Here is a 26,408-nt window from a genome sequence, read left to right as displayed (position 1 = left end):
AAAGCAAGTTGTTTCCTGAGCCAACGCCAATTAGCAAGGTGCCCACAGCAAGTGAATCGATGTTCAAGGGTATCCACGAGACCGCACCGAGTACAGGTGTCCGTGTCAGAAAGACCAATACGGTGCAGTCGTACATTGGTGGGAACCAAATTATTTATTACCCTATACCACGTGGACGCCACGGCCATAGAGTGGATCGGCAGACTAACATTCTTCCAGACGTTCCTCCAGGACACAGATGGAGACGCCAGTTCTATTGGATTGGGACCGGCCAGCCCCTCCCAGCGGGCAATCAAGCCCTTGGTCGTTGGCACCGGTCGCCGCAAGAAGACTTCACCGAGGTAACTCACCGCAATGTAAAATTCCCGAATGTGTTTCAACTTAAAATTTAGGCGTCCGACATCGACAGGTGGAGCAAGGCTCGCCGGACGCACAACAGTAAAAAGCCTGGATGTAATTGAAGTCACTTCTTGCGTAACAATTAGAGTCGTTCGGCGGACGTACAAAGCAGACGCCTTGCGAGTAATGTCAGAGAGGCCCAAGCCTCCGGAGATACGCGGTTTCGTCATTACCTCGTAACGTAACTTGAATAGATGGCCCTTCCATATAAACCTGCTAGACAATTGGCGCAACCTTTTCGCCACCATCATGGGAAGTGGGAACAGCTGAGCAACATAATAAGCTTTACATAGAACGTAGGTGTCTAAAATTCTGACTTTTTGCAAAATAGTAGCAGAGCGCTGCTCATGGACCATCAGAGCCCCCTGTATCTTCTCGGTGACAGATTTCCAATTGAGAGCCGCCATTTTTAGAGGACACCGATCAATGATAATCCCCAAGGACGTATGGCGATCGACAAAAGTGGCCCAAGGGACGGCAGCATCGCGAAATCCTCGGATATCAAGGAACTTACATTTACCCTGATTGAGACGCGCTCCAGAGACACGACAGTATGCATCAACTGCCCCTTTCAACAACGGGATATCATCACGTTGACGGAGGAGAACAACGACATCATCCGCATATGCCTTAACCGAGAGCTTCCCACCAGAGAGGGACATACCCTGAAGCTTGAGAGCAATAGTCCGAAGCAGCGGTTCCAGGGACAATACGAATAAAGACATAGAGAGCGGACTACCCTGAGGCACTCCGCGGCGGATAGCAATGGGCGGCGTCAGCTGCCCATTGACTGACACCCGAGCTGTTATTCCCCTATACAAATTGCCAAGAACACCACGTGATGAAGCGTTAAAACCTATTGTACCTAAAACACGATCCAAAAACACATGACTGACGTGATCAAAAGCCTTATAAAAATCAAGGAAGGCAAAGGCACAATGTACGTTTGTAACCGCCGCAACCGAGACAACATCCCGATATTCGGCTGCTGGTGTCAGAATAGATCTATCATGAAAACAACATTGATGTGCACCAATCACACCCCGAAGCAGAGAAGACAACCGGCTATTGAGCGCTCTAGCAGCTGTCTTGTAGTCAAAATTCAGCAATGTGAGCGGACGAAGATTGGCAGCAGATAAACGACCAGAGGACTTCGGAATTAAAACAATTTTCCCTACTTTAAAATCGGCAGGCACATCCATCCCCCTGACAATCTCATTTAAAATCTGCGTAAAAATGCCACCCAAAAGAGGCCAAAAACGAAGATAAAATTCTTTAGGCAGGCCGTCTGGACCCGGCGATTTACTGGACGGAGAGCGAGCAATAAAATCGAAAACATCATCTACCTGGAACTCCCGGAGAAATTCGCCGTTCGCGTCAGGCGCGATCGTCGCAGTTAGATCCCCAAAGACATCTTCCGAAAGAGACCCACCAGAATCATCGGCAGAATAGAGACTAGTGTAATATTGGTGAAGAGCACGAATCATTTCCTCCTGTGCAATAAGCTGTCGTCCATCATCCACCGTGAGAGAAGAGATGAAGGAGCGACGACGACGAGTCTGATGCCGTAGCAGGTGGTACAAGGATGTCAGTTCACCTTCAACAAGAGAGTGAGGTTTCGACTTAACTCGCAGACCATCCATCTGTCGTCGTTTAAGGCTCAAAAGCTTGGCTTTAATACGACGAACATCATGGATCCGCAGAGGAGAGGTACCCGCTGCGTCATATAGTTCACGCAGGACAGAGTAGTAATATTCATACGTGTTCTTAAAATCACGCGCCCTTGCAGCACAGTAAAAAATCAAAGTCTGACGAATCTTGGGCTTGGCAAACGCAGTCCACCAAACCAGCAAGGAGGGGTATCGCGGGACAGAGCGAAGACATCGCTCCCACACGCCACTTATAACATCATCCATAGCACTGTCGGCAAGGTGGGAAACATTTAATATCCACTGGGAACGATAAAGTTTTGCAGGTTGGTGACTAAGATTTACAGTTGCAGTAAAGGCACAATGGTCAGAAAAACTAGTAGGAATAACATCGACAGAAAGAATTTTATCACATAAAAAATCAGATAAATAAAATCTGTCGAGTCTACTGCATGAGGACGCGGTAAAAAACGTATATTTCACCAGGGTTGGATATTTGTGTTCCCAAACATCACGCAGATGCATTGTACGTACTATGTCATGTAAATCACGGCAATAATTAAAATTGGGGGACTGGTCTTCAGGGCGTAAAACACAATTAAAATCGCCTCCGAGCAGGAGACTCCGAGGACTCTGGCGCAAAAGATAAATAAGCTCTTCTTTATAAAAGCGCGATCGAGCCACAGTGTGACCCGAACCAGAGGGAGCATACAAAACAACGAGGCGGAGATCAAAAAGACGACAACCAATCCCACGGCCAGAGTCAAGGAATTCAATGTCAGTAATAGGAATGCCCTCTCGAAAGAAAAGAGCAGTTCCTGTGGAATATTCCGGCGCGACATTAAAAACAGTTTGAAATCCAGGTAGAGAGAGATCAGAAAACAACACTTCCTGCAAAAACACTACGTCCGCACAGGCGTCGTAAATAAACTGCCGCAAAGAGGCAATGCGAACGTCGGACTCAATACGGTTAACATTTAAGGTAAGAAAGGTGTATGCTTGAACCATAGAGAGAAAAGCGAGAAAACAAATCACCTACACCGACGCACCAGCGTCACAGTCCATATCAGGGGTGACGGAGGCAGCCGCGGGAGGGGGACTGCTACCCCGTTCCGCGGATCCCTTACGTTTCGGTTTTTTACGAACAGCATTAACGTTCGGCTGAACGCGTAACTTGCGTCGGCTGACGGGCAAGGAAGCTTCAGCCGCCGGTGACGTAGGAGGGTCAAGTTCTGTATCCGACACCACCCGCGCCGGTCCACATGCGGGATCCGGGGTCGCGGGGGAAACATCCGACAAAACGGAATGGTCAACACCTGCACTAGCTTCCGGCAAACATGGACTGCACGGAGGCGAAACGTGAGCAGGAGGGTCCGAGGCCGCAGAGTTGGAAGGAAGCGGAGCAGCTCCGCTGGCAGAGGTATGGGGCAGCGAAGCAGGAAGTTGTCGCGGCTCCACTTGTTGTGACATCGAAGTCGGTTCGGAAGACGGCGCCAACAGGCCCGACCGACGACCCGACTCGAGAGAAGCTGCGTCGGAGGCCGGAGGGGCGCCAGCAGCCGCCACCGGAACCGCTACCTCAGGAGGGCAGGGAGCAGCTACAGTACACAGTGGCTCGGAGGATACCTGTCGCTCGGACTGGGGCATCTCAGGGAGATCCTCATCCGTACTATTTCCATCGTGTGGGCGACGCCTCTTATTATTCAAAAGTGGCACACCCACCTGAGGGACAGACGGAACAACATCAGATTGAGCACGCAAAGGAGGAAATTCTATGTCAGGGGTGCGCAAAACCTGTGGCGGGGCGCTACTACCACCGGACTGTGCTACACCAAGAGCAGAACCACCTGCAACGAGGTCAGCGACCGTTAACTTGCGACGCTGTTCGAGGGAATTTTTTAAAACAAAAACTCTCCGCGGACAGTCGGTACGCACGTGACCACTTTCATTGCACAAAAAACAGGTGCCAACCTGACCACTATATGTTACATGGACACGATATCCACCGATCTGCAGGTGAGATGGAATATTCTGCTTAACGTGCATTTCGACTGAACGAATACCACTGTAACATTGCAGGCGATGTTGGCTTGACCAGCGTTCAAGGCGAATGCTCTTTACATCACCATACTTCTGTAGACCCTCCTTAAGATAGACATTATCCACCTCCGGTGGAAGGTTGTAAACACGAACACTGGTGTACGTAATGGAAGCATTGGAAAGCAGCACGGTACTTACAGAATCATCCCGATGCCGAAAGAGAACTTGATGACCATATTTAGAAAGAATTTTATCAACCTGAAGTGGGTCCATAAACTTAACAAAGAAAACATACAGTTCGGTATCAAAATAAGCAGTGTGCACCTGATCCGAATGAACACCAAAGGTAACTACCAACCAATCATGAATCTCAAGAGAACTAGGTTGCACATGGCGGGTTGACTTGTCAAAAGCAAAACTAACTGTAGCCTGACGAGGAATAACCTGGGACGACATTTTCAAAATATGCGGTCGAAACCGCTACACAAAAAACACTGAAATAAGGACAGAAAGTAACACAAGGTACGAAACAACGACGGAGAAACACTCACAGAAGTTGCAACACAACACGCAAACAAAAACGATAGTCCACTATACGTAACGCTACGGCGGAGCGGAAGACTAGGCACGTCCACACTGCACGGCGTCTAAAGCGGAACTCGTCCACTGAGCTAAGAAGGCGGCAGCTTTGCGTTTGTGAGCTGTCTCCGAATTGTCACTTCATCATACTGAATCTTGCAACCCTTGACCAGATATCGGATTTGGCACACGGCTGCTGCTGGGGGTGTCCACATTGCCGTTTTCCAAATCTCTTGACTGTTTCGCCCTTACGATCGACGACGAGCGTCGGGCCACCAAGGGTTTGCCGTCTGCACAATCTTGACCTAGTGCACAGCTTGTGGGATAGCGTGGCTCGACTGTGAATTGCGCCTTTCGGCTCCTCTCTCTGGCTACAGTGCGCTGTTGTCCACAGTGGCACTGGCGGTGCCCATGAGGCTTCATGTAAGGCGACTGCACGTCGCTCGGCCAACAGCGGCCTACTGCAGACCGACACTTAAGAGACACCAAATACAAATCGACATCGAGAGACAGGCCCTGTCATATGGCACTCGCGACGTATACCCTGAAATTGAATGTAAATAATACGTCTTTTGTAGTGGGCGTCGCTCTACTGCAGTGTCACACATGACGAATAAATAGGAAAACAGTAGAACGTCTGTGTAGGGCCATGTTTTTACCTACAGTGTCACTTGGCTGAATGTGTATAAGGCTCTGTGGCATCACTCAAACACAGCCAAATTGTCACACTAGCTGTGTATCTCTAACAAAGTTGACGTATGTCCTCACGTAGGTGCCAGTTAAAAATATTTTGCCCCCGGGTGGGCTCGAACCACCAACCTTTCGGTTAACAGCCGAACGCGCTAGCCGATTGCGCCACGGAGGCCGTGACTTTGGCTCACTTGTGCTCTGTATATCAAACTAATTCGTATACCTTCTGCAGGAATCTCGCAGAATGGTAGCATCTGCTTATGCCTCTTCACATGGATAACGTGCATGCACACTGTAGCGAGGCTCATAAACGAATGACATCGCCAAGCATGACATTATACTACAAAATGCAAACAAACCACTGTTCTGCCTATGCATTCAGAAAAACTCTGAGGCCAATGGAATACTTGTCATGGGTTGTAGTACATCCCTCTCATTCAGTGTACTGCCTTGTGTTAGATGCTGCTCGAGATAGCTCCGCTCCTTGCAGGAAGGTAAAAAAAATGAATGCCTTCTGTGAGGTTCGAACTCAGGACCCCTGGTTTACGAGACCAGTGCTCTACCACTTTTTTTTTTTATTTTTTTTTATTTTTTTTTAAATTTTTTGCCTCCCTTCTCCCCACATAGCCCATCCAATCGCGCACCTTTTCTGCCTTCGTCGGCCAGCTTCTACGCTTTAAATTTATTATTATTATTATTTTTTTTTTTTTTTTTTTTTTTTTTTGTGTATATGGTATAACATAAAGTAAATGAAAACAAAAGGGATGAGTGGCTTCGACTCATGAATGCCATCTCCGAGAAGAAATCCTCTGTATGTGCCGCCTCCATCGGCATTGTGGTTGTTCGTGATTTTTCTCAAATTACCTTTGGCAACCGTACCTTAGTGGCCCTCTTACGTCGGAAAACTGTAAGGTCGGCTTCTCGGGTTGCAATGTGTTCACTCCGTTCCGAGTTCGTCCTGTTTCATTGTGTGGTCTCTTCTCTTTACTGTCCTGTCTTGTCTACTCTTAGCTTTACACCCGCCAGTTCTGTGGGGGATCCATGATCGCTTTGATGAGAAAATTTGCGTATTCCTGTTTATAATGTGGAAGTTTGCGAAGTCCATCGTGCTGTGTTTGTAAATATGTCGAAAAGTCTCCAATGCTACGTTCTGAGTTTGTAATAATATAGTAGATTGCTTGTCCTTTCAGCCAGTTTACGGCATTTCGTTTCGTGGTAGGGTAGAGGTCATCGTCCGGTAGAAGTAGACTCTTAAGGGTGATGGCTTGAGGGGACGTGCGTTGTAGAAATGCCAAGAGGTTTCTAACCGCTTTCCAGATGTCATGCGCCGTACCGCATACGAATGTGTGTTCATCAGTATCTTGCACGTTACAGGTTGCACAAAGGGAAGTATCAGCCAAATGTATCGAATGTAAGCGGGAAGTCGTGGGAAGTTTTCTATTGACCACGTAATACCACAATGCTCTCACTCCCGTTGGCAAATGTGGATGATGAACACTTCTCCATACACGTGGCCAGACTGCCTCGGGGTACTTAACTTCAATACTGTTTCGAGCGTGCGTCGTGAGCAAATATTTGTACACTGCTCGCACTGTGACTATTTGTTCCTCAGGCATTCCCAGGCGGATGTAGCTATAGTCAAGCAAAAATTGCTTGATATGATGAAGGTCGTCTGGTATGTGATGAACATCCACAGGCGCGTCAAGATTAGCCGGCTTTATTTCGTTCAATAGAAAAGTGGTGATACTATTGGGCGAATTCTTCCATCTGCTAAATGTAGAACTGACGTACAGGGCCCGTGTCTTCGTATAGACGTCGATGAGGTTGAGACCACCTGACGCCGACGGCAGAGTCAACGTAGAATACTTGACTTTGAAAATGTGGCCGCGGCTGACAAAGTGGCCGAAGGCAGCTAACAGTCTGCTTGCCATCGGGAGGGGCAGCGGAAGTACGCGTGCCACATAGTTAACTTTAGAGACGAGATAAATGTTCACCAAGGCCACGCGTTGTATTTCGTCCAGCGACCTGAGGGTATGTTGACGTATGCTCGCGCGCACTGTATTTAGCAAATCTTTGTAATTGATTGCAATCGTGCGTCGGATGTCACGAGTAAATTTCACTCCCAAGCACTTCATGACCGTGATCACCTTGATCTGTCCAGGAATAGGGGCCTTCAATCCGCGACCGATGTTCAGGACACCGGACTTCATTACATTCAACTGAGCCCCCGCCGCCTTCCTATACTGCTCTACTATGTCCATCGCCGTCCGTATCTCAGACGTGGTTCGCACAAGAAAGGCCACATCATCCGCGTAGGCGCGGCATACAAACTTGTGACCATACATCAGGACACCCTGGAGGTGTGAGGTCAGCGCTGTTAATAGCGGCTCGATGGCGATAGCAAACAGCGCCATCGACATAGGGCAGCCCTGTCTGACCGAACTTTCAATAGTTATCGGCCCCACTGATCGCCCGTTGAGCAAAATCGTGGACTGGGAGTGGCGCAGTAGTCGTGCGATGATGGTGAGGAAACGGTGGGGGAAGTTCATTGTCTGCATGGTTTGCAATAAATACTCATGGTTCACACGGTCGAATGCTTTGTCAAAATCGAGAGCGACCAAGGCGCACGGAATGCGACAGGCGGCAGCTACCGCTATGACGTCGCGATAGTCACACAAGGTGTCGTGAATGTTGCGGCCTATACCGACACTCGTTTGTGGCGGGGCTGTAACCGTGTTCATCACCGGTTTGAGTCTCCTAGCTATAATCCTTGCAAAGATCTTATAATCACAGTTTAGAAGTGTGAGCGGGCGGTAGTGTTTTGCGGATTGCGCCAATGGCGACTTAGGAACCGGTATGATCAAGCCCTCACTGAATTGTCGCGGGATTTCTTTGTCGGGGTCCATTAATTCCTGGCATATGCACGTCAGTTTCGGTAACAACAGTCGTTTAAATGTGCGATAGAACTCCACCGGTAGGCCGTCTGGACCAGGTGACTTGTTCTCAGGGCCCGTCAGCAGTGCATCTTCTACTTCCTCTTCTGTAGGTTCAGCCAACAATTGAAGTGCTTCCGTCTGATTCACCTTGCGGGTATACCCGACAGTAAAGCCTCCATCGCCTCGTGATCTACAGGGCCAGCGGCGTATAGCGTCGCATAATAGTGCTTCATCTCAGCTGATATCTCACGCTGCTGCAACAACAAACATCCGTCCTCCGTCCGTAGTTCAGTGACCAGTTTCCTGCGGCGACCTGTCCGCTCCTTAAGTACGTGATAGATGGAAGGTTGCTCGCCGGCGACACCGTCACGAAGTCGCGCCCTGACTTTGCACCCGACGAGCTTTTGACGCGTCAAAGCCGTAATCGTGGCTTTTATCCGTTGTATTTCCTGGTGATTGTCTATAATCGACGCGTCCGGGCGGTATAAGTCTCGAAGGACCTGGAAATAGAACTCGACCGTCCTGGTGTACCAGTCCTTCCTGTCACGGGAGTATCTCATAAAGGCCTTCCTGATCGTCGGTTTTGCACAGTTGAGCCACCATTCCAACGCCGAGGCATATTGAGAAAACCTTCTCTCACAAGCCGCCCAAGACGCAGCGAAGAGTTCATGGCATGCCTGTTCGTCCAAATGCGATACATTCAACTTCCAGTATCCTCTTCCACGGTACGTCCCTTGGCGTCGGAGGTTGAGTGTACAAATGTACGCCGCGTGGTCAGAGAAGACGGTCGGCCATATCTCCGTCTGCAAAAGTCTTCGACTTAAATCCAGCGTGACGTAAATACGATCGAGTCGGCTGGCGGAGTGAGTCGTGATATGCGTGAATCCTGGCCTATCGCCATTGACGTGTTCCCAGGTATCAATAAAATGAAAGTCCCGTATTATAGCCGCTAGATCCGGACAAGTGTTAAAATGTGGCGTCTGGTCTTTCGGAGATAGGACGCAGTTGTAGTCGCCACCGAATATAATGTGGTCGTAATGGCCTACAAGCAATGGTGCAATAGCAACGTTAAAAAATGCCGCCCGTTGCTGTCTATTACCAGTGCCTGAAGGGGCATAGACGTTGACAATACGAGTATCGTAAATGGTGAGCGCCATGCCTCTCGCCGTTGGGAGATACTCTACGTCAGTCGCTAGTATCCCTTCCTTTGTGAGGATGGCTGTTCCAAGTTCTTGCACAGTCCCGGGATGAGTGAAGGCTATATATCCACTAATCGTGGCGAGGTCTATGTTCTTCACCTCTTGTAGTAAGACCACGTCGAGTTCGGCCGCATATAACATATCACGGAAGGTCTGTAGCTTTAGATTGCTGCTGATACTGTTGATGTTGACAGTCCCTATCCTGTAAGCTTGTGCTGAAGTCATTCGCGGAAGGAAGGAAGGAAGGCCTCTTCTGTGACTACACACACTATAGATTACTGGTCGCTGGGGCGGGGGGGAAGCCCATCCGTAACATCCCCGACCCCGCGCATGACCGCCGTCCCCACACCAACCATAGGATCGTCATTCAAGTCCCCTCCTGGCGGAACGTTTTCCACATCATCGGCCCAGTTGCCGGTCGCCCGGAGGCCAACCTCCGGGGTGTCGCCGTCAAGTGTCTGCATGGGTAAGTCATGCGGGGTCACCTCCCGTGTCGCGTGCACTACCATCCGTTCGGTGGGAGGGGTAGGTGGCTCGGCCGTCGCAAGAATGTCCGCCGGAATGAGGACCTGGTGGATGCCATCGTCTTGTGCTACCGGTGGTCCTCCAAGTGTGCGGGCAACCCGCTGAGCCTTTTCTCGCACCTCCTTCGCCGTCTGGTCCGCGTTCGGGGGCGCAATCCGTTGTTTTTTGCGTCTGCGGGGTGAGTGCCGTGGTCGGCTCATCTCACTATCGGAAGATACGGTCTGGTCCGGTTCCTGCGGGCCCTCCGGATCCTGGAGCACGACGTTATCAGCCGCAGCAACTGCGGCATGGCCCTCGTCATCGGGAGTTACCTGTTGCTCTGACTGGGCAGCGGATAAGTTTGTCGCCGTTATCTGGTTCGCGACTATGGGCGCATCATTGGTCTCAGGTGGTGACGGGCGAGGAGCCGCCTCCTCTACTAGTAAGTGGTCCGGTTCCGGTCCTCTGACTGCCGCAACGTAACTGACCGGCAACGACTGCATAGTCGCAGGTCTTTCGGATTCTCCCACTGGTAACTGCGCTATCCTCCGCTGCATGCAGTCCGAGCGAACATGGCCTTCCTTACCACAACCTGAGCACGTTCGGGGTTGCCCGTCATACATGACAATGGCTCTACATCCACTGACGTATATATATGAAGGGACGTGACGCCGAAGATCAATTTTGATCTGCCGCACCCCATTGAGAACAGGGAAGGTATTGAAAGTTGTCCACTTCTCCGCTGTATTACTTAAGACCGTGCCATATGTAGTAAGAACCTGATTGATCTGCCCTGCAGGCACCTCAAACGGAAGTTCAAAGATCCTAATGGTCCTGACGCCAAGTCCCGCCATTTCAACCGTCACATCCCCCACGTTACCGTCACAATGGGTGAACTTAAATCGACCTCCCGAAGAGGCTATTACTCGTGCACAGCATTCTGTGTTCGACATCTTCACATAGACTGTTCGGCTAACTATCGACAAATGGATCCCGATAACGTCGCCAAATTGTAACTTCACTACATCGCGCAAAAAGGCCTCTATTTCGTATGGCTTAGGTCGTGCATAATGGTCGTCGAAACTAAATTTCAGTGTGTTTGTACGGAAATGAGACTCCATCGTTACCACGTGTACATGACTAAATTCCTCGAGAAACGGCTAGTCCCACCGTGTTGACTCACCACTCGCCGCGGAGCTGGCCGGAACAGCGAGGACGTAAACAGCGCACGTCCGCTCACCTCGCCAGCCGCGAGTAGACACCACTGAGCTAAGAAGGCGGCAGCTTTGCGTTTGTGAGCTGTCTCCGAATTCTCACTTCATCATACTGAATCTTGCAACCCTTGACCAGATATCGGATTTGGCACACGGCTGCTGCTGGGGGTGTCCACATTGCCGTTTTCCAAATCTCTTGACTGTTTCGCCCTTACGATCGACGACGAGCGTCGGGCCACCAAGGGTTTGCCGTCTGCACAATCTTGACCTAGTGCACAGCTTGTGGGATAGCGTGGCTCGACTGTGAATTGCGCCTTTCGGCTCCTCTCTCTGGCTACAGTGCGCTGTTGTCCACAGTGGCACTGGCGGTGCCCATGAGGCTTCATGTAAGGCGACTGCACGTCGCTCGGCCAACAGCGGCCTACTGCAGACCGACACTTAAGAGACACCAAATACAAATCGACATCGAGAGACAGGCCCTGTCATATGGCACTCGCGACGTATACCCTGAAATTGAATGTAAATAATACGTCTTTTGTAGTGGGCGTCGCTCTACTGCAGTGTCACACATGACGAATAAATAGGAAAACAGTAGAACGTCTGTGTAGGGCCATGTTTTTACCTACAGTGTCACTTGGCTGAATGTGTATAAGGCTCTGTGGCATCACTCAAACACAGCCAAATTGTCACACTAGCTGTGTATCTCTAACAAAGTTGACGTATGTCCTCACGTAGGTGCCAGTTAAAAATATTTTGCCCCCGGGTGGGCTCGAACCACCAACCTTTCGGTTAACAGCCGAACGCGCTAGCCGATTGCGCCACGGAGGCCGTGACTATGGCTCACTTGTGCTCTGTATATCAAACTAATTCGTATACCTTCTGCAGGAATCTCGCAGAATGGTAGCATCTGCTTATGCCTCTTCACATGGATAACGTGCATGCACACTGTAGCGAGGCTCATAAACGAATGACATCGCCAAGCATGACATTATACTACAAAATGCAAACAAACCACTGTTCTGCCTATGCATTCAGAAAAACTCTGAGGCCAATGGAATACTTGTCATGGGTTGTAGTACATCCCTCTCATTCAGTGTACTGCCTTGTGTTAGATGCTGCTCGAGATAGCTCCGCTCCTTGCAGGAAGGTAAAAAAAATGAATGCCTTCTGTGAGGTTCGAACTCAGGACCCCTGGTTTACGAGACCAGTGCTCTACCACTTTTTTTTTTTTATTTTTTTTTATTTTTTTTTAAATTTTTTGCCTCCCTTCTCCCCACATAGCCCATCCAATCGCGCACCTTTTCTGCCTTCGTCGGCCAGCTTCTACGCTTTAAATTTATTATTATTATTATTATTATTTTTTTTTTTTTTTTTTGTGTATATGGTATAACATAAAGTAAATGAAAACAAAAGGGATGAGTGGCTTCGACTCATGAATGCCATCTCCGAGAAGAAATCCTCTGTATGTGCCGCCTCCATCGGCATTGTGGTTGTTCGTGATTTTTCTCAAATTACCTTTGGCAACCGTACCTTAGTGGCCCTCTTACGTCGGAAAACTGTAAGGTCGGCTTCTCGGGTTGCAATGTGTTCACTCCGTTCCGAGTTCGTCCTGTTTCATTGTGTGGTCTCTTCTCTTTACTGTCCTGTCTTGTCTACTCTTAGCTTTACACCCGCCAGTTCTGTGGGGGATCCATGATCGCTTTGATGAGAAAATTTGCGTATTCCTGTTTATAATGTGGAAGTTTGCAAAGTCCATCGTGCTGTGTTTGTAAATATGTCGAAAAGTCTCCAATGCTACGTTCTGAGTTTGTAATAATATAGTAGATTGCTTGTCCTTTCAGCCAGTTTACGGCATTTCGTTTCGTGGTAGGGTAGAGGTCATCGTCCGGTAGAAGTAGACTCTTAAGGGTGATGGCTTGAGGGGACGTGCGTTGTAGAAATGCCAAGAGGTTTCTAACCGCTTTCCAGATGTCATGCGCCGTACCGCATACGAATGTGTGTTCATCAGTATCTTGCACGTTACAGGTTGCACAAAGGGAAGTATCAGCCAAATGTATCGAATGTAAGCGGGAAGTCGTGGGAAGTTTTCTATTGACCACGTAATACCACAATGCTCTCACTCCCGTTGGCAAATGTGGATGATGAACACTTCTCCATACACGTGGCCAGACTGCCTCGGGGTACTTAACTTCAATACTGTTTCGAGCGTGCGTCGTGAGCAAATATTTGTACACTGCTCGCACTGTGACTATTTGTTCCTCAGGCATTCCCAGGCGGATGTAGCTATAGTCAAGCGAAAATTGCTTGATATGATGAAGGTCGTCTGGTATGTGATGAACATCCACAGGCGCGTCAAGATTAGCCGGCTTTATTTCGTTCAATAGAAAAGTGGTGATACTATTGGGCGAATTCTTCCATCTGCTAAATGTAGAACTGACGTACAGGGCCCGTGTCTTCGTATAGACGTCGATGAGGTTGAGACCACCTGACGCCGACGGCAGAGTCAACGTAGAATACTTGACTTTGAAAATGTGGCCGCGGCTGACAAAGTGGCCGAAGGCAGCTAACAGTCTGCTTGCCATCGGGAGGGGCAGCGGAAGTACGCGTGCCACATAGTTAACTTTAGAGACGAGATAAATGTTCACCAAGGCCACGCGTTGTATTTCGTCCAGCGACCTGAGGGTATGTTGACGTATGCTCGCGCGCACTGTATTTAGCAAATCTTTGTAATTGATTGCAATCGTGCGTCGGATGTCACGAGTAAATTTCACTCCCAAGCACTTCATGACCGTGATCACCTTGATCTGTCCAGGAATAGGGGCCTTCAATCCGCGACCGATGTTCAGGACACCGGACTTCATTACATTCAACTGAGCCCCCGCCGCCTTCCTATACTGCTCTACTATGTCCATCGCCGTCCGTATCTCAGACGTGGTTCGCACAAGAAAGGCCACATCATCCGCGTAGGCGCGGCATACAAACTTGTGACCATACATCAGGACACCCTGGAGGTGTGAGGTCAGCGCTGTTAATAGCGGCTCGATGGCGATAGCAAACAGCGCCATCGACATAGGGCAGCCCTGTCTGACCGAACTTTCAATAGTTATCGGCCCCACTGATCGCCCGTTGAGCAAAATCGTGGACTGGGAGTGGCGCAGTAGTCGTGCGATGATGGTGAGGAAACGGTGGGGGAAGTTCATTGTCTGCATGGTTTGCAATAAATACTCATGGTTCACACGGTCGAATGCTTTGTCAAAATCGAGAGCGACCAAGGCGCACGGAATGCGACAGGCGGCAGCTACCGCTATGACGTCGCGATAGTCACACAAGGTGTCGTGAATGTTGCGGCCTATACCGACACTCGTTTGTGGCGGGGCTGTAACCGTGTTCATCACCGGTTTGAGTCTCCTAGCTATAATCCTTGCAAAGATCTTATAATCACAGTTTAGAAGTGTGAGCGGGCGGTAGTGTTTTGCGGATTGCGCCAATGGCGACTTAGGAACCGGTATGATCAAGCCCTCACTGAATTGTCGCGGGATTTCTTTGTCGGGGTCCATTAATTCCTGGCATATGCACGTCAGTTTCGGTAACAACAGTCGTTTAAATGTGCGATAGAACTCCACCGGTAGGCCGTCTGGACCAGGTGACTTGTTCTCAGGGCCCGTCAGCAGTGCATCTTCTACTTCCTCTTCTGTAGGTTCAGCCAACAATTGAAGTGCTTCCGTCTGATTCACCTTGCGGGTATACCCGACAGTAAAGCCTCCATCGCCTCGTGATCTACAGGGCCAGCGGCGTATAGCGTCGCATAATAGTGCTTCATCTCAGCTGATATCTCACGCTGCTGCAACAACAAACATCCGTCCTCCGTCCGTAGTTCAGTGACCAGTTTCCTGCGGCGACCTGTCCGCTCCTTAAGTACGTGATAGATGGAAGGTTGCTCGCCGGCGACACCGTCACGAAGTCGCGCCCTGACTTTGCACCCGACGAGCTTTTGACGCGTCAAAGCCGTAATCGTGGCTTTTATCCGTTGTATTTCCTGGTGATTGTCTATAATCGACGCGTCCGGGCGGTATAAGTCTCGAAGGACCTGGAAATAGAACTCGACCGTCCTGGTGTACCAGTCCTTCCTGTCACGGGAGTATCTCATAAAGGCCTTCCTGATCGTCGGTTTTGCACAGTTGAGCCACCATTCCAACGCCGAGGCATATTGAGAAAACCTTCTCTCACAAGCCGCCCAAGACGCAGCGAAGAGTTCATGGCATGCCTGTTCGTCCAAATGCGATACATTCAACTTCCAGTATCCTCTTCCACGGTACGTCCCTTGGCGTCGGAGGTTGAGTGTACAAATGTACGCCGCGTGGTCAGAGAAGACGGTCGGCCATATCTCCGTCTGCAAAAGTCTTCGACTTAAATCCAGCGTGACGTAAATACGATCGAGTCGGCTGGCGGAGTGAGTCGTGATATGCGTGAATCCTGGCCTATCGCCATTGACGTGTTCCCAGGTATCAATAAAATGAAAGTCCCGTATTATAGCCGCTAGATCCGGACAAGTGTTAAAATGTGGCGTCTGGTCTTTCGGAGATAGGACGCAGTTGTAGTCGCCACCGAATATAATGTGGTCGTAATGGCCTACAAGCAATGGTGCAATAGCAACGTTAAAAAATGCCGCCCGTTGCTGTCTATTACCAGTGCCTGAAGGGGCATAGACGTTGACAATACGAGTATCGTAAATGGTGAGCGCCATGCCTCTCGCCGTTGGGAGATACTCTACGTCAGTCGCTAGTATCCCTTCCTTTGTGAGGATGGCTGTTCCAAGTTCTTGCACAGTCCCGGGATGAGTGAAGGCTATATATCCACTAATCGTGGCGAGGTCTATGTTCTTCACCTCTTGTAGTAAGACCACGTCGAGTTCGGCCGCATATAACATATCACGGAAGGTCTGTAGCTTTAGATTGCTGCTGATACTGTTGATGTTGACAGTCCCTATCCTGTAAGCTTGTGCTGAAGTCATTCGCGGAAGGAAGGAAGGAAGGCCTCTTCTGTGACTACACACACTATAGATTACTGGTCGCTGGGGCGGGGGGGAAGCCCATCCGTAACATCCCCGACCCCGCGCATGACCGCCGTCCCCACACCAACCATAGGATCGTCATTCAAGTCCCCTCCTGGCGGAACGTTTTCCACATCATCGGCCCAGTTGCCGGTCGCCCGGAGGCCAACCTCCGGGGTGTCGCCGTCAAGTGTCTGCATGGGTAAGTCATGCGGGGTCACCTCCCGTGTCGCGTGCACTACCATCCGTTCGGTGGGAGGGGTAGGTGGCTCGGCCGTCGCAAGAATGTCCGCCGGAATGAGGACCTGGTGGATGCCATCGTCTTGTGCTACCGGTGTTCCTCCAAGTGTGCGGGCAACCCGCTGAGCCTTTTCTCGCACCTCCTTCGCCGTCTGGTCCGCGTTCGGGGGCGCAATCCGTTGTTTTTTGCGTCTGCAGGGTGAGTGCCGTGGTCGGCTCATCTCACTATCGGAAGATACGGTCTGGTCCGGTTCCTGCGGGCCCTCCGGATCCTGGAGCACGACGTTTTCAGCCGCAGCAACTGCGGCATGGCCCTCGTCATCGGGAGTTACCTGTTGCTCTGACTGGGCAGCGGATAAGTTTGTCGCCGTTATCTGGTTCGTGACTATGGGCGCATCTTTGGTCTCAGGTGGTGACGGGCGAGGAGCCGCCTCCTCTACTAGTAAGTGGTCCGGTTCCGGTCCTCTGACTGCCGCAAAGTAACTTACCGGCAACGACTGCATAGTCGCAGGTCTTTCGGATTCTCCCACTGGTAACTGCGCTATCCTCCGCTGCATGCAGTCCGAGCGAACATGGCCTTCCTTACCACAACCTGAGCACGTTCGGGGTTGCCCGTCATACATGACAATGGCTCTACATCCACTGACGTATATATATGAAGGGACGTGACGCCGAAGATCAATTTTGATCTGCCGCACCCCATTGAGAACAGGGAAGGTATTGAAAGTTGTCCACTTCTCCGCTGTATTACTTAAGACCGTGCCATATGTAGTAAGAACCTGATTGATCTGCCCTGCAGGCACCTCAAACGGAAGTTCAAAGATCCTAATGGTCCTGACGCCAAGTCCCGCCATTTCAACCGTCACATCCCCCACGTTACCGTCACAATGGGTGAACTTAAATCGACCTCCCGAAGAGGCTATTACTCGTGCACAGCATTCTGTGTTCGACATCTTCACATAGACTGTTCGGCTAACTATCGACAAATGGATCCCGATAACGTCGCCAAATTGTAACTTCACTACATCGCGCAAAAAGGCCTCTATTTCGTATGGCTTAGGTCGTGCATAATGGTCGTCGAAACTAAATTTCAGTGTGTTTGTACGGAAATGAGACTCCATCGTTACCACGTGTACATGACTAAATTCCTCGAGAAACGGCTAGTCCCACCGTGTTGACTCACCACTCGCCGCGGAGCTGGCCGGAACAGCGAGGACGTAAACAGCGCACGTCCGCTCACCTCGCCAGCCGCGAGTAGACACCACTGAGCTAAGAAGGCGGCAGCTTTGCGTTTGTGAGCTGTCTCCGAATTCTCACTTCATCATACTGAATCTTGCAACCCTTGACCAGATATCGGATTTGGCACACGGCTGCTGCTGGGGGTGTCCACATTGCCGTTTTCCAAATCTCTTGACTGTTTCGCCCTTACGATCGACGACGAGCGTCGGGCCACCAAGGGTTTGCCGTCTGCACAATCTTGACCTAGTGCACAGCTTGTGGGATAGCGTGGCTCGACTGTGAATTGCGCCTTTCGGCTCCTCTCTCTGGCTACAGTGCGCTGTTGTCCACAGTGGCACTGGCGTTGCCCATGGGGCTTCATGTAAGGCGACTGCACGTCGCTCGGCCAACAGCGGCCTACTGCAGACCGACACTTAAGAGACACCAAATACAAATCGACATCGAGAGACAGGCCCTGTCATATGGCACTCGCGACGTATACCCTGAAATTGAATGTAAATAATACGTCTTTTGTAGTGGGCATCGCTCTACTGCAGTGTCACACATGACGAATAAATAGGAAAACAGTAGAACGTCTGTGTAGGGCCATGTTTTTACCTACAGTGTCACTTGGCTGAATGTGTATAAGGCTCTGTGGCATCACTCAAACACAGCCAAATTGTCACACTAGCTGTGTATCTCTAACAAAGTTGACGTACGTCCTCACGTAGGTGCCAGTTAAAACGATTTCTCCCCCGGGTTGGGCTCGAACCACCAACCTTTCGGTTAACAGCCGAACGCGCTAGCCGATTGCGCCACGGAGGCCGCGACTTTGGCTCACTTGTGCTCTGTATATCAAAGCAATTCGTATAGCTTCTGCAGGAATCTCGCAGAGTGGTAGCATTTGCTTACGCCTCTTCACATGGATAACGTGCATGCACACTGTAGCGAGGCTCGTAAACGAATGACATCGCCAAGCATGACATTATACTACAAAATGCAAACAAACCACTGTTCTGCCTATGCATTCAGAAAAACTCTGAGGCCAATGGAATACTTGTCATGGGTTGTAGAACATCCCTCTCATTCAGTGTACTGCCTTGTGTTAGATGCTGCTCGAGATAGCTCCGCTCCTTGCAGGAAGGTAAAAAAAATGAATGCCTTCTGTGAGGTTCGAACTCACGACCCCTGGTTTACGAGACCAGTGCTCTACCACTTTTTTTTTTTTTTTTTTTTTTTTTTTTTTTTTTTTTTTTTAGGGCCTCCCTTCTCCCCTTACAGCCCTCCTTGCGCTCTCCATGAATGCCGTCCTTGGCGAGCTTCATCAGCTATTGTCAAAAGAAATCAAAGTCTCCAGATTCACTGGCGTCGTACAACAGTACACAAAAAGAATACCGGTTCTTCCGGATTACAAGGAGTTCATTGCCTCGTCTTCTTTGTAATATAAGTGCAACGAAAAATAGAAATCTCTCTCAAGACCAAGGGAAAAAAAATGTCTCTTCCCGCAAAAAACAAATAATGAGGAATAAGAAAGATAAGAAAACTTCAGGTTCTTCAAGCGCCATAGGCGAAACGATAACGAAAATAGTATTCAGTGTTCGCTTGTACTTGGGAACTTCACCGTGGAAATGTTAACAGTAATGGCGGATTGACTTTAGAATCACCCAATTCCCTGTTTCTCAAACAGTATTTTTAACATGTTTCCAAAATCCCTTTTAATGTGCGGGAACTGGTTTCTTCGCCAATATGCCGTTTCCATATAAGCAGTAAAGGCAGTAATATTGTCTTCTCCGTGGTTAGTGATGACGTAATTGACAAAATGACCCAGCATCCACATAACGGTATTGTTTTTCGTTTTGGGGTAAAACCGTGTATCAGGCCACAGGAAGATATCAGTCGTATAAAGACTTTCAGTGCTACGTGTGAGCAGCGCCAATCGTTTCCGCACCCAATGCCAGTTGAACTGATGCCCGCAGCAAGTAAACCTGTGCCTCAGAGTGTCAACGAATCCACATTTGAGGCAGTTGTCAGTAGCACTTAAGCCAATGCGGTTGAGTTTTTCGTTGGTTGGAACAAGATTGTGGACAACTTTATACCAGGCGGAAATCACATCGGAGGAATGAATTTTTAGAGTAATATTGGTCCACACTGCTGTCCAGACGATTCTTGGGTAGTGCATTTCAATTGTAGTTGGAGCTTCGTACTTCTGCCACTGAGCAAGTAAGAACACTGTCGTGAGACAAGGACTTGTGAAAACACTGTCACCTAAGTAACTAATTTCGAGGTAATAAACACCGACATGTTGCAATTGAAAGTTGAGTTTCCCGATGTCAATTGGCGGTTTCATACATTTAGGGCGAACAATGCGAAACAGCTTTGATGTGATAGTATGGGGCATCGTGGTAAGTATCACAGTTGTTCGTTTTATATAGAGTGCTGTCGCCTTTCGACGGATATCATTGAGTTGCAGGCCCCCAGCTTGCACTGACTTAGACAGTGTGGTATAGGTTAACTTAAAAATATGACCGAGCCACACAAACCTGCTGGACAAACGCATGATCTTATGGGCTTGCATTTTGGGAAGAGGGAACACCGGAGCGACATAATAAGCTTTACAGAGTATGTATGTATTCAAAATCCTGATCTTCTGGAGGATATTGGTCGATCGCCATGTGTTTTCCACTATAGCTCCCTGTATTCGATTAGCAGTAAGTTTCCAGTTTTTAGCTGCCATACGTAAGGGACACCTATCGATGATGATACGCAGAGCAACATGTTGTTCGACGATCTGCGCCCACGGTATAGCAAGAGATTCGAAGCCCCGTAAGCTTAGAACCTTACATTTACCCTCACTGAGTTTCGCTCCAGACGCAGTGCTGTAATTATCAATCTCAGCCCGCAATTGGGCCACTTCAGACTCATGACGTAGGATAACAGCAACATCATCGGCGTAAGCCCTCACAGTAAGATTGCTCCCTAAGACAGAAAGGCCAGTTAATGTGACACACAATCTCTTCAGAAATGGCTCGAGCGACAAAACAAAGAGCGACATCGACAACGGACTGCCTTGCGGTACACCGCGTCGTATGCTAACAGCTTGTGTCAGCTGACCGTTAACTGTGATCCTAGCAGTAATGCCGGTTATCATATTCCGAATGACTGCCACAGCTCGTTCTTCGAGTCCAATTCGTTGCAGGATGCGTTCTAAATAGTGATGACTAACGCGGTCAAAAGCTTTGCAAAAGTCAAGAAAAAGGAAAGCACATTTGATGTTGGTTACGGCCGCTACTGAAATAACGTCTCTGTACTCTGCAACCGGAGTCATAATGGATCTCCCTGGAAGGCAAGACTGATGTGAATGAATAACTTTCCCAAGGATGGGGGTCATTCTGCTATTAATCGCTCGGGCAATCGTTTTATAATCAAAGTTCAATAATGTGATTGGACGGAGATTATCAACTCGCTTGTGACCAGTTCTCTTCGGGACTAAAACAATTCTACCCACTTTGAAGTCGGCAGGAAGAGGACCACCACTCATGACTTCATTAACAATTTCAGTAAAAGTACCACCAAGGACATTCCAGAATTTGGTATAAAATTCCTTGGGCAAACCATCAGGACCAGGCGATTTAAAGGAAGGCGACTTGGAGATCAAGGCTAAAACGTCCTCGGGAGTGAAATCCGATAAAAAGTCTACATTGTCAGCAGGACTAATCGCCCTATCAAAAACATTGACCACTGCACTGACAGCAGGTTCATTGACAATCTCACTGGAATACAGTCGTTGGAAATGTTGGTGAATTTCACTAATAATGGCCGCTTGAGTAGAGAGTAATTCCCCATTATCTCTTTCCAAAACATCAATGAAAGCCCGGCGGCGGCGTGATAAATGCTTGAATAAATGGTACATAGATGACATTTCGTCGGCTAAAACAGATTTAGGTTTGGATTTAACTTTCAGACCTTCCAATTGTTGACGCTTCAAGCTGACAAGTTTAGCCTTGACACGTTGAATTGATGGAAAGTTAGTGTTGGTCGCAGTGGATGAATCATACAGTTGTCGCAACACAGTGTAGTAAAACTCAAAGGTCTTCTTGCAGGCGCGTGCTTTCTGAGCACTATAATAAATGAGACTTTTTCGAAGCTTTGGTTTGGCAACAGTGGTCCACCACATCGCTTTAGTCGGATAAAAAGTGATGGAACGCAAACAAGTTTCCCACACATGTCTGATAACGTCAAATAATTCAGCGTCCGCCAGATGCGATATGTTTAACATCCACGGGGAACGAAATAATTTGGTAGGCTGTCGATTTAAGTGAACTGTTGCCGCAACAGCGCAATGGTCGGTAAAACTAGCCGGGATTACGTCAACCGCTAGGAGTCGGTCACTGATACAGTCCGATAGATAAATTCTATCCAGACGGCTGCATGAAGTAACGGCGAAAAAAGTGAATTTAACTAAAGTAGGATACTTCAGTTCCCAAGCATCTTTCAGCTTAATATTCTTAACGAGTTCGTGCAGTTCTTTACAGTAGTTAAAATTAGGGGACTGATCGTTTTTACGTAGAACACAGTTAAAGTCACCTCCTATTATCAGGTTTTGAGGACTTCCCCGCAACAGATACGTAACATCCTCCTTATAAAAACGTGACCGTTCGAATTTGTTGCTGTTGCCTGACGGGGCATATAAGTTAACAAGGGTGACATCAAAAATTTTATAGCCCACTCCTCGACCGGAATCTAAAAACTCGATCTCCCCAACTGGAATACCTTCCCGTATTAAAAGTGCGGTATCTGTACTTTCCTCAGGAGCAACGTTTGATATGGTTTTAAAACCAGAGATGAAGAGATTCAAAACAGTAACTTCCTGTAACAACACAATATCAGCGTCAGATTCGTATAGAAACTGCTGTAGGGCCGCAATTTTGAGATCAGATCGAATCTTATTTATGTTCAGGGAGACGAATTTGTACGCTTGTGCCATTAGTACAGTGAGGTACGGAAAGGGTCACTAAACAACACTGGTCGCATTACAAGGGCATAGAAACTTCGGAATGGTCTGCATTGTCGGGAGGATCACGAACAGTCACTTGGGTGTCGTTGGGTTTGTTTTTCTTCCGTACTGCGTTGACGTTCGGTTGAACTTTGGTCCTACTACGTGTTCTGCTAGGGAACACATCGGCAGACGGAGGTGTGGGAGGGTCCTGAGTGACTTCGCAGTCCATAACGTGATGTGACGCCTCAGCCATCTGATCTGCAGAAAGATCTGACGCAGTAGGTGGACAAGGTTGTTTGTTGTCTCTAGCACGAACTTCGTGTTTGTTTGTAGACGGACTTTGACTTCCTTCAGTTTGTACACAAATACTGCCTTCCTCGTTATGCTTATCGGGAGCACGCGCTTGTTGTGATTCGTCCTGTGGTGACGTCGCGACTTCAGGCGGCGGGCTCGGCTGTTGTGATGCCAAAGCTGCCTGTACGTCACTCGGAATGACGTCAATAGCCGCAACGTCGACAGCTGCGTGCGACGGTTCAGAAAAACTTGAGTTAGTAACCGTAACCGGCATCTCTTTCGGGACATCATGTTCTAATTCCTGGAGATCCTCGTCCGGACTATCATCATCACACGTTCGTCGCCGTTTGTGGCTCAGCAGCTGCACGTCAGATTTGGAAGCAGGCGGATCTGTAACCGGTTTTGAAGGAAAGGGTGGAAAGTCGGCAACAGGCAAACCAGGCTCCGGGGGCAATATTTCACTATCACTAGGGCGTTCGATGTCCGTGATTGGTGCCTCCCTAACAAGATCGGCCAATGTCAATTTTCTACGCTGTTCCAAAGTACTTTTGAGAACAAAGACACGTTTAGGGCAGTTCGTACGCAAGTGGCCAGTTTCGTTACAAATAAAGCATGTGCCTGGTTGCCCACTGTACGTGACATGCACTTTATACCCACAAACAATAAGATGGGAGGGGATATCTTGCTTGACGTGCATTTCGACTGACCGGACGCCACTAAAACACTGTAACCGATGTTGACTAGACCAACGTTCGTTACGGATTTGCTTGACCTCCCCATACTTCGTCAAAATCTCACGTAAATAACAGTTTTCAACTTCCGGCGGCAGGTTGTACACACGGACATTTTTATATTCTACATCAGCATTGGATATGAGAACAGTACTCACCGAGGCGTCACGATGACGGAACTCAGCTCTGCTACCATGTTTTAACAGAATCCTCTCCAGTAACACAGGGTTTAACAACTTGACGAAGAAACAGTAGAGATCTGTGTCGTAATAGGCAGTATGAACCTGGTCAGACGTAATACCAATGACATCCACTATGAAATCGTGAACTTCCATGGAACTCGGTTGAACATGACGTGTAGACTTGTCAAATTCGAAACACAGAGTACATTTCCTTGGGAACAACCTGGACGACATATCCACTTATTAAATGGTCGAGACCGCTAACACAGAACGACACAAAACACTAAAAGCGAAGTGAAGTGACGGAAACACAAGACAGCAAATCTAGCAAACAACGTAAACAACGAAAGTAGTCACGGCTTGCACACGCTATTGCGGAGCGAAGGCACAACACGTGCGACCTGCACGGCGTCGCAAGCGGAACTGCGAACCACTGAGCTAAGAAGGCGGCAGCTTAGCGTTCGTGAGCTATCCCCAAATTGTTACTTCATCATACTGAATCTTGCAGCCCTCGACCAGATATCGGATTTGGCACACAGCTGCTGCTGGGGGTGTCCACATTGCCGTTTTCCAAATCTCTTGAATGTTTCGCCCTTACGATCGACGACGAGCGTCGGCCCACCAAAAGTTTGCGGTCTGCACAATCCTGACCTAGTGCACAGCTTGTGGGATAGCGTGGCTCGACTGCGAAATGCGCCTTTCGGTTCCTCTCTCTGGCAAAAGTGCGCTGTTGTCCACAGTGGCACTGGCGTTGCCCATGGGGCTTGATGTAAGGCGACTGCACGTCGCTCGGCCAACAGCGGCCTACTGCAGACCGACACTTAAGACACACCAAATACAAATCGACATCGAGAGACAGGCCCTGTCATATGGCACTCGCGACGTATATGCTGAAATTGAATGTAAAGAATACGTCTTTTGTAGCGGGCGTCCCTCTACTGCAGTGTCACACATGACGAATAAAAAGGAAAACAGCAGAACGTCTGTGTAGGGCCATGTTTTTACCTACAGTGTCACTTGGCTGAATGTGTATAAGGCTCTGTGGCATCACTCAAACGCAGCCAAATTGTCACACTAGCTGTGTATCTGTGTATCACACGTCGCTCGGCCAACAGCGGCCTACTGCAGACCGACACTTAAGACACACCAAATACAAATCGACATCGAGAGACAGGCTCTGTCATATGGCACTCGCGACGTATATGCTGAAATTGAATGTAAAGAATACGTCTTTTGTAGCGGGCGTCCCTCTACTGCAGTGTCACACATGACGAATAAAAAGGAAAACAGCAGAACGTCTGTGTAGGGCCATGTTTTTACCTACAGTGTCACTTGGCTGAATGTGTATAAGGCTCTGTGGCATCACTCAAACGCAGCCAAATTGTCACACTAGCTGTGTATCTGTGTATCACACGTCGCTCGGCCAACAGCGGCCTACTGCAGACCGACACTTAAGACACACCAAATACAAATCGACATCGAGAGACAGGCTCTGTCATATGGCACTCGCGACGTATATGCTGAAATTGAATGTAAAGAATACGTCTTTTGTAGCGGGCGTCCCTCTATTGCAGTGTCACACATGACGAATAAAAAGGAAAACAGCAGAACGTCTGTGTAGGGCCATGTTTTTACATACAGTGTCACTTGGCTGAATGTGTATAAGGCTCTGTGGCATCACTCAAACGCAGCCAAATTGTCACACTAGCTGTGTATCTCTAACAAAGTTGACGTACGTCCTCACATCGGTGCCGGTTAAAACGATTTCGCCCCCGGGTGGGCTCGAACCACCAACCTTTCGGTCAACAGCCGAACGCGCTAGCCGATTGCGCCACGGAGGCCTTGACTTTCGCTCCCTTGTGCTCTGTATATCAACGCAATTCGTATACCTTCTGCAGCAATCTCGCAGAATGGTAGCATTTGCTTACGCCTCTTCACATGGATAACGTGCATGCACACTGTAGCGAGGCTCGTAAACGAATGACATCGCCAAGCATGACATTATACTACAAAATGCATACAAACCAATGTTCTGCCTATGCATTCAGAAAACCTCTGAGGCCAGTAGAATACTTGTCATAGGTTGTAGAACATCCCTTTCATTCAGTGTACTGCCATGTGTTAGATGCTGCTCGAGATAGCTCCGCTCCTTGCAGGAAGGTTTAAAAAATGAATGCCTTCTGTGAGGTTCGAACTCACGACCCCTGGTTTACGAGACCAGTGCTCTACCACTTTTTTTTTTTATTTTACTGTGACCATTTAAATCAACTTCAAACGTTCCATCAGCAGGGTGCACATGGCTCAAATGAAACATGAAACGGTTTCAGAACTGGTTGTCGGATTTTAGCGCTGACTTGGAGGCCTGGAAATGCGCGAAACAGCCGCCGCCATGCGATTTGTTACCACACCGTTGTACAAAACGCAAGGGCTCGTCCGGGATTTGAACCCGGGACCTCCTGCACCCGAAGCAGGAATCATACCCCTTTT

The 26,408-nt window shown here is 48.8% G+C and overlaps 1 protein-coding gene and 4 non-coding genes across 5 annotated transcripts; all 5 read right to left on the bottom strand.

Annotated features, from left to right (window-relative positions):
* Window positions 1-5,458: 5,458 nt before the first annotated feature.
* On the bottom strand, window positions 5,459-5,532 carry Trnan-guu (transfer RNA asparagine (anticodon GUU)). The gene has a single exon. It is a non-coding gene; the product is annotated as a tRNA-Asn (tRNA).
* A 4,235-nt stretch (window positions 5,533-9,767) lies between these two features.
* On the bottom strand, window positions 9,768-24,482 carry LOC126437060 (fibrous sheath CABYR-binding protein-like). The gene is made up of 4 exons (XM_050090480.1): window positions 24,418-24,482; window positions 22,799-23,508; window positions 16,350-16,969; window positions 9,768-10,268 (listed from the first exon to the last, which is right to left on the bottom strand). The coding sequence occupies exons 1-4, from the start codon at window positions 24,480-24,482 to the stop codon at window positions 9,768-9,770; spliced, it is 1,896 nt and encodes a 631-aa protein (XP_049946437.1).
* Window positions 11,965-12,038, bottom strand: Trnan-guu (transfer RNA asparagine (anticodon GUU)). Its single transcript has one exon. It is a non-coding gene; the product is annotated as a tRNA-Asn (tRNA).
* Window positions 18,469-18,543, bottom strand: Trnan-guu (transfer RNA asparagine (anticodon GUU)). Its single transcript has one exon. It is a non-coding gene; the product is annotated as a tRNA-Asn (tRNA).
* A 1,206-nt stretch (window positions 24,483-25,688) lies between the features above and the next one.
* Window positions 25,689-25,762, bottom strand: Trnan-guu (transfer RNA asparagine (anticodon GUU)). Its single transcript has one exon. It is a non-coding gene; the product is annotated as a tRNA-Asn (tRNA).
* Window positions 25,763-26,408: the final 646 nt, after the last annotated feature.

The sequence above is a fragment of the Schistocerca serialis genome, unplaced genomic scaffold (genome assembly GCF_023864345.2).
Source record: "Schistocerca serialis cubense isolate TAMUIC-IGC-003099 unplaced genomic scaffold, iqSchSeri2.2 HiC_scaffold_1257, whole genome shotgun sequence".
Taxonomy (NCBI): Eukaryota; Metazoa; Arthropoda; class Insecta; order Orthoptera; family Acrididae; genus Schistocerca; species Schistocerca serialis.
The sequence above is the reverse complement of the archived record's forward strand: the minus strand, read 5'-3'. Positions and strand labels throughout refer to the sequence as shown.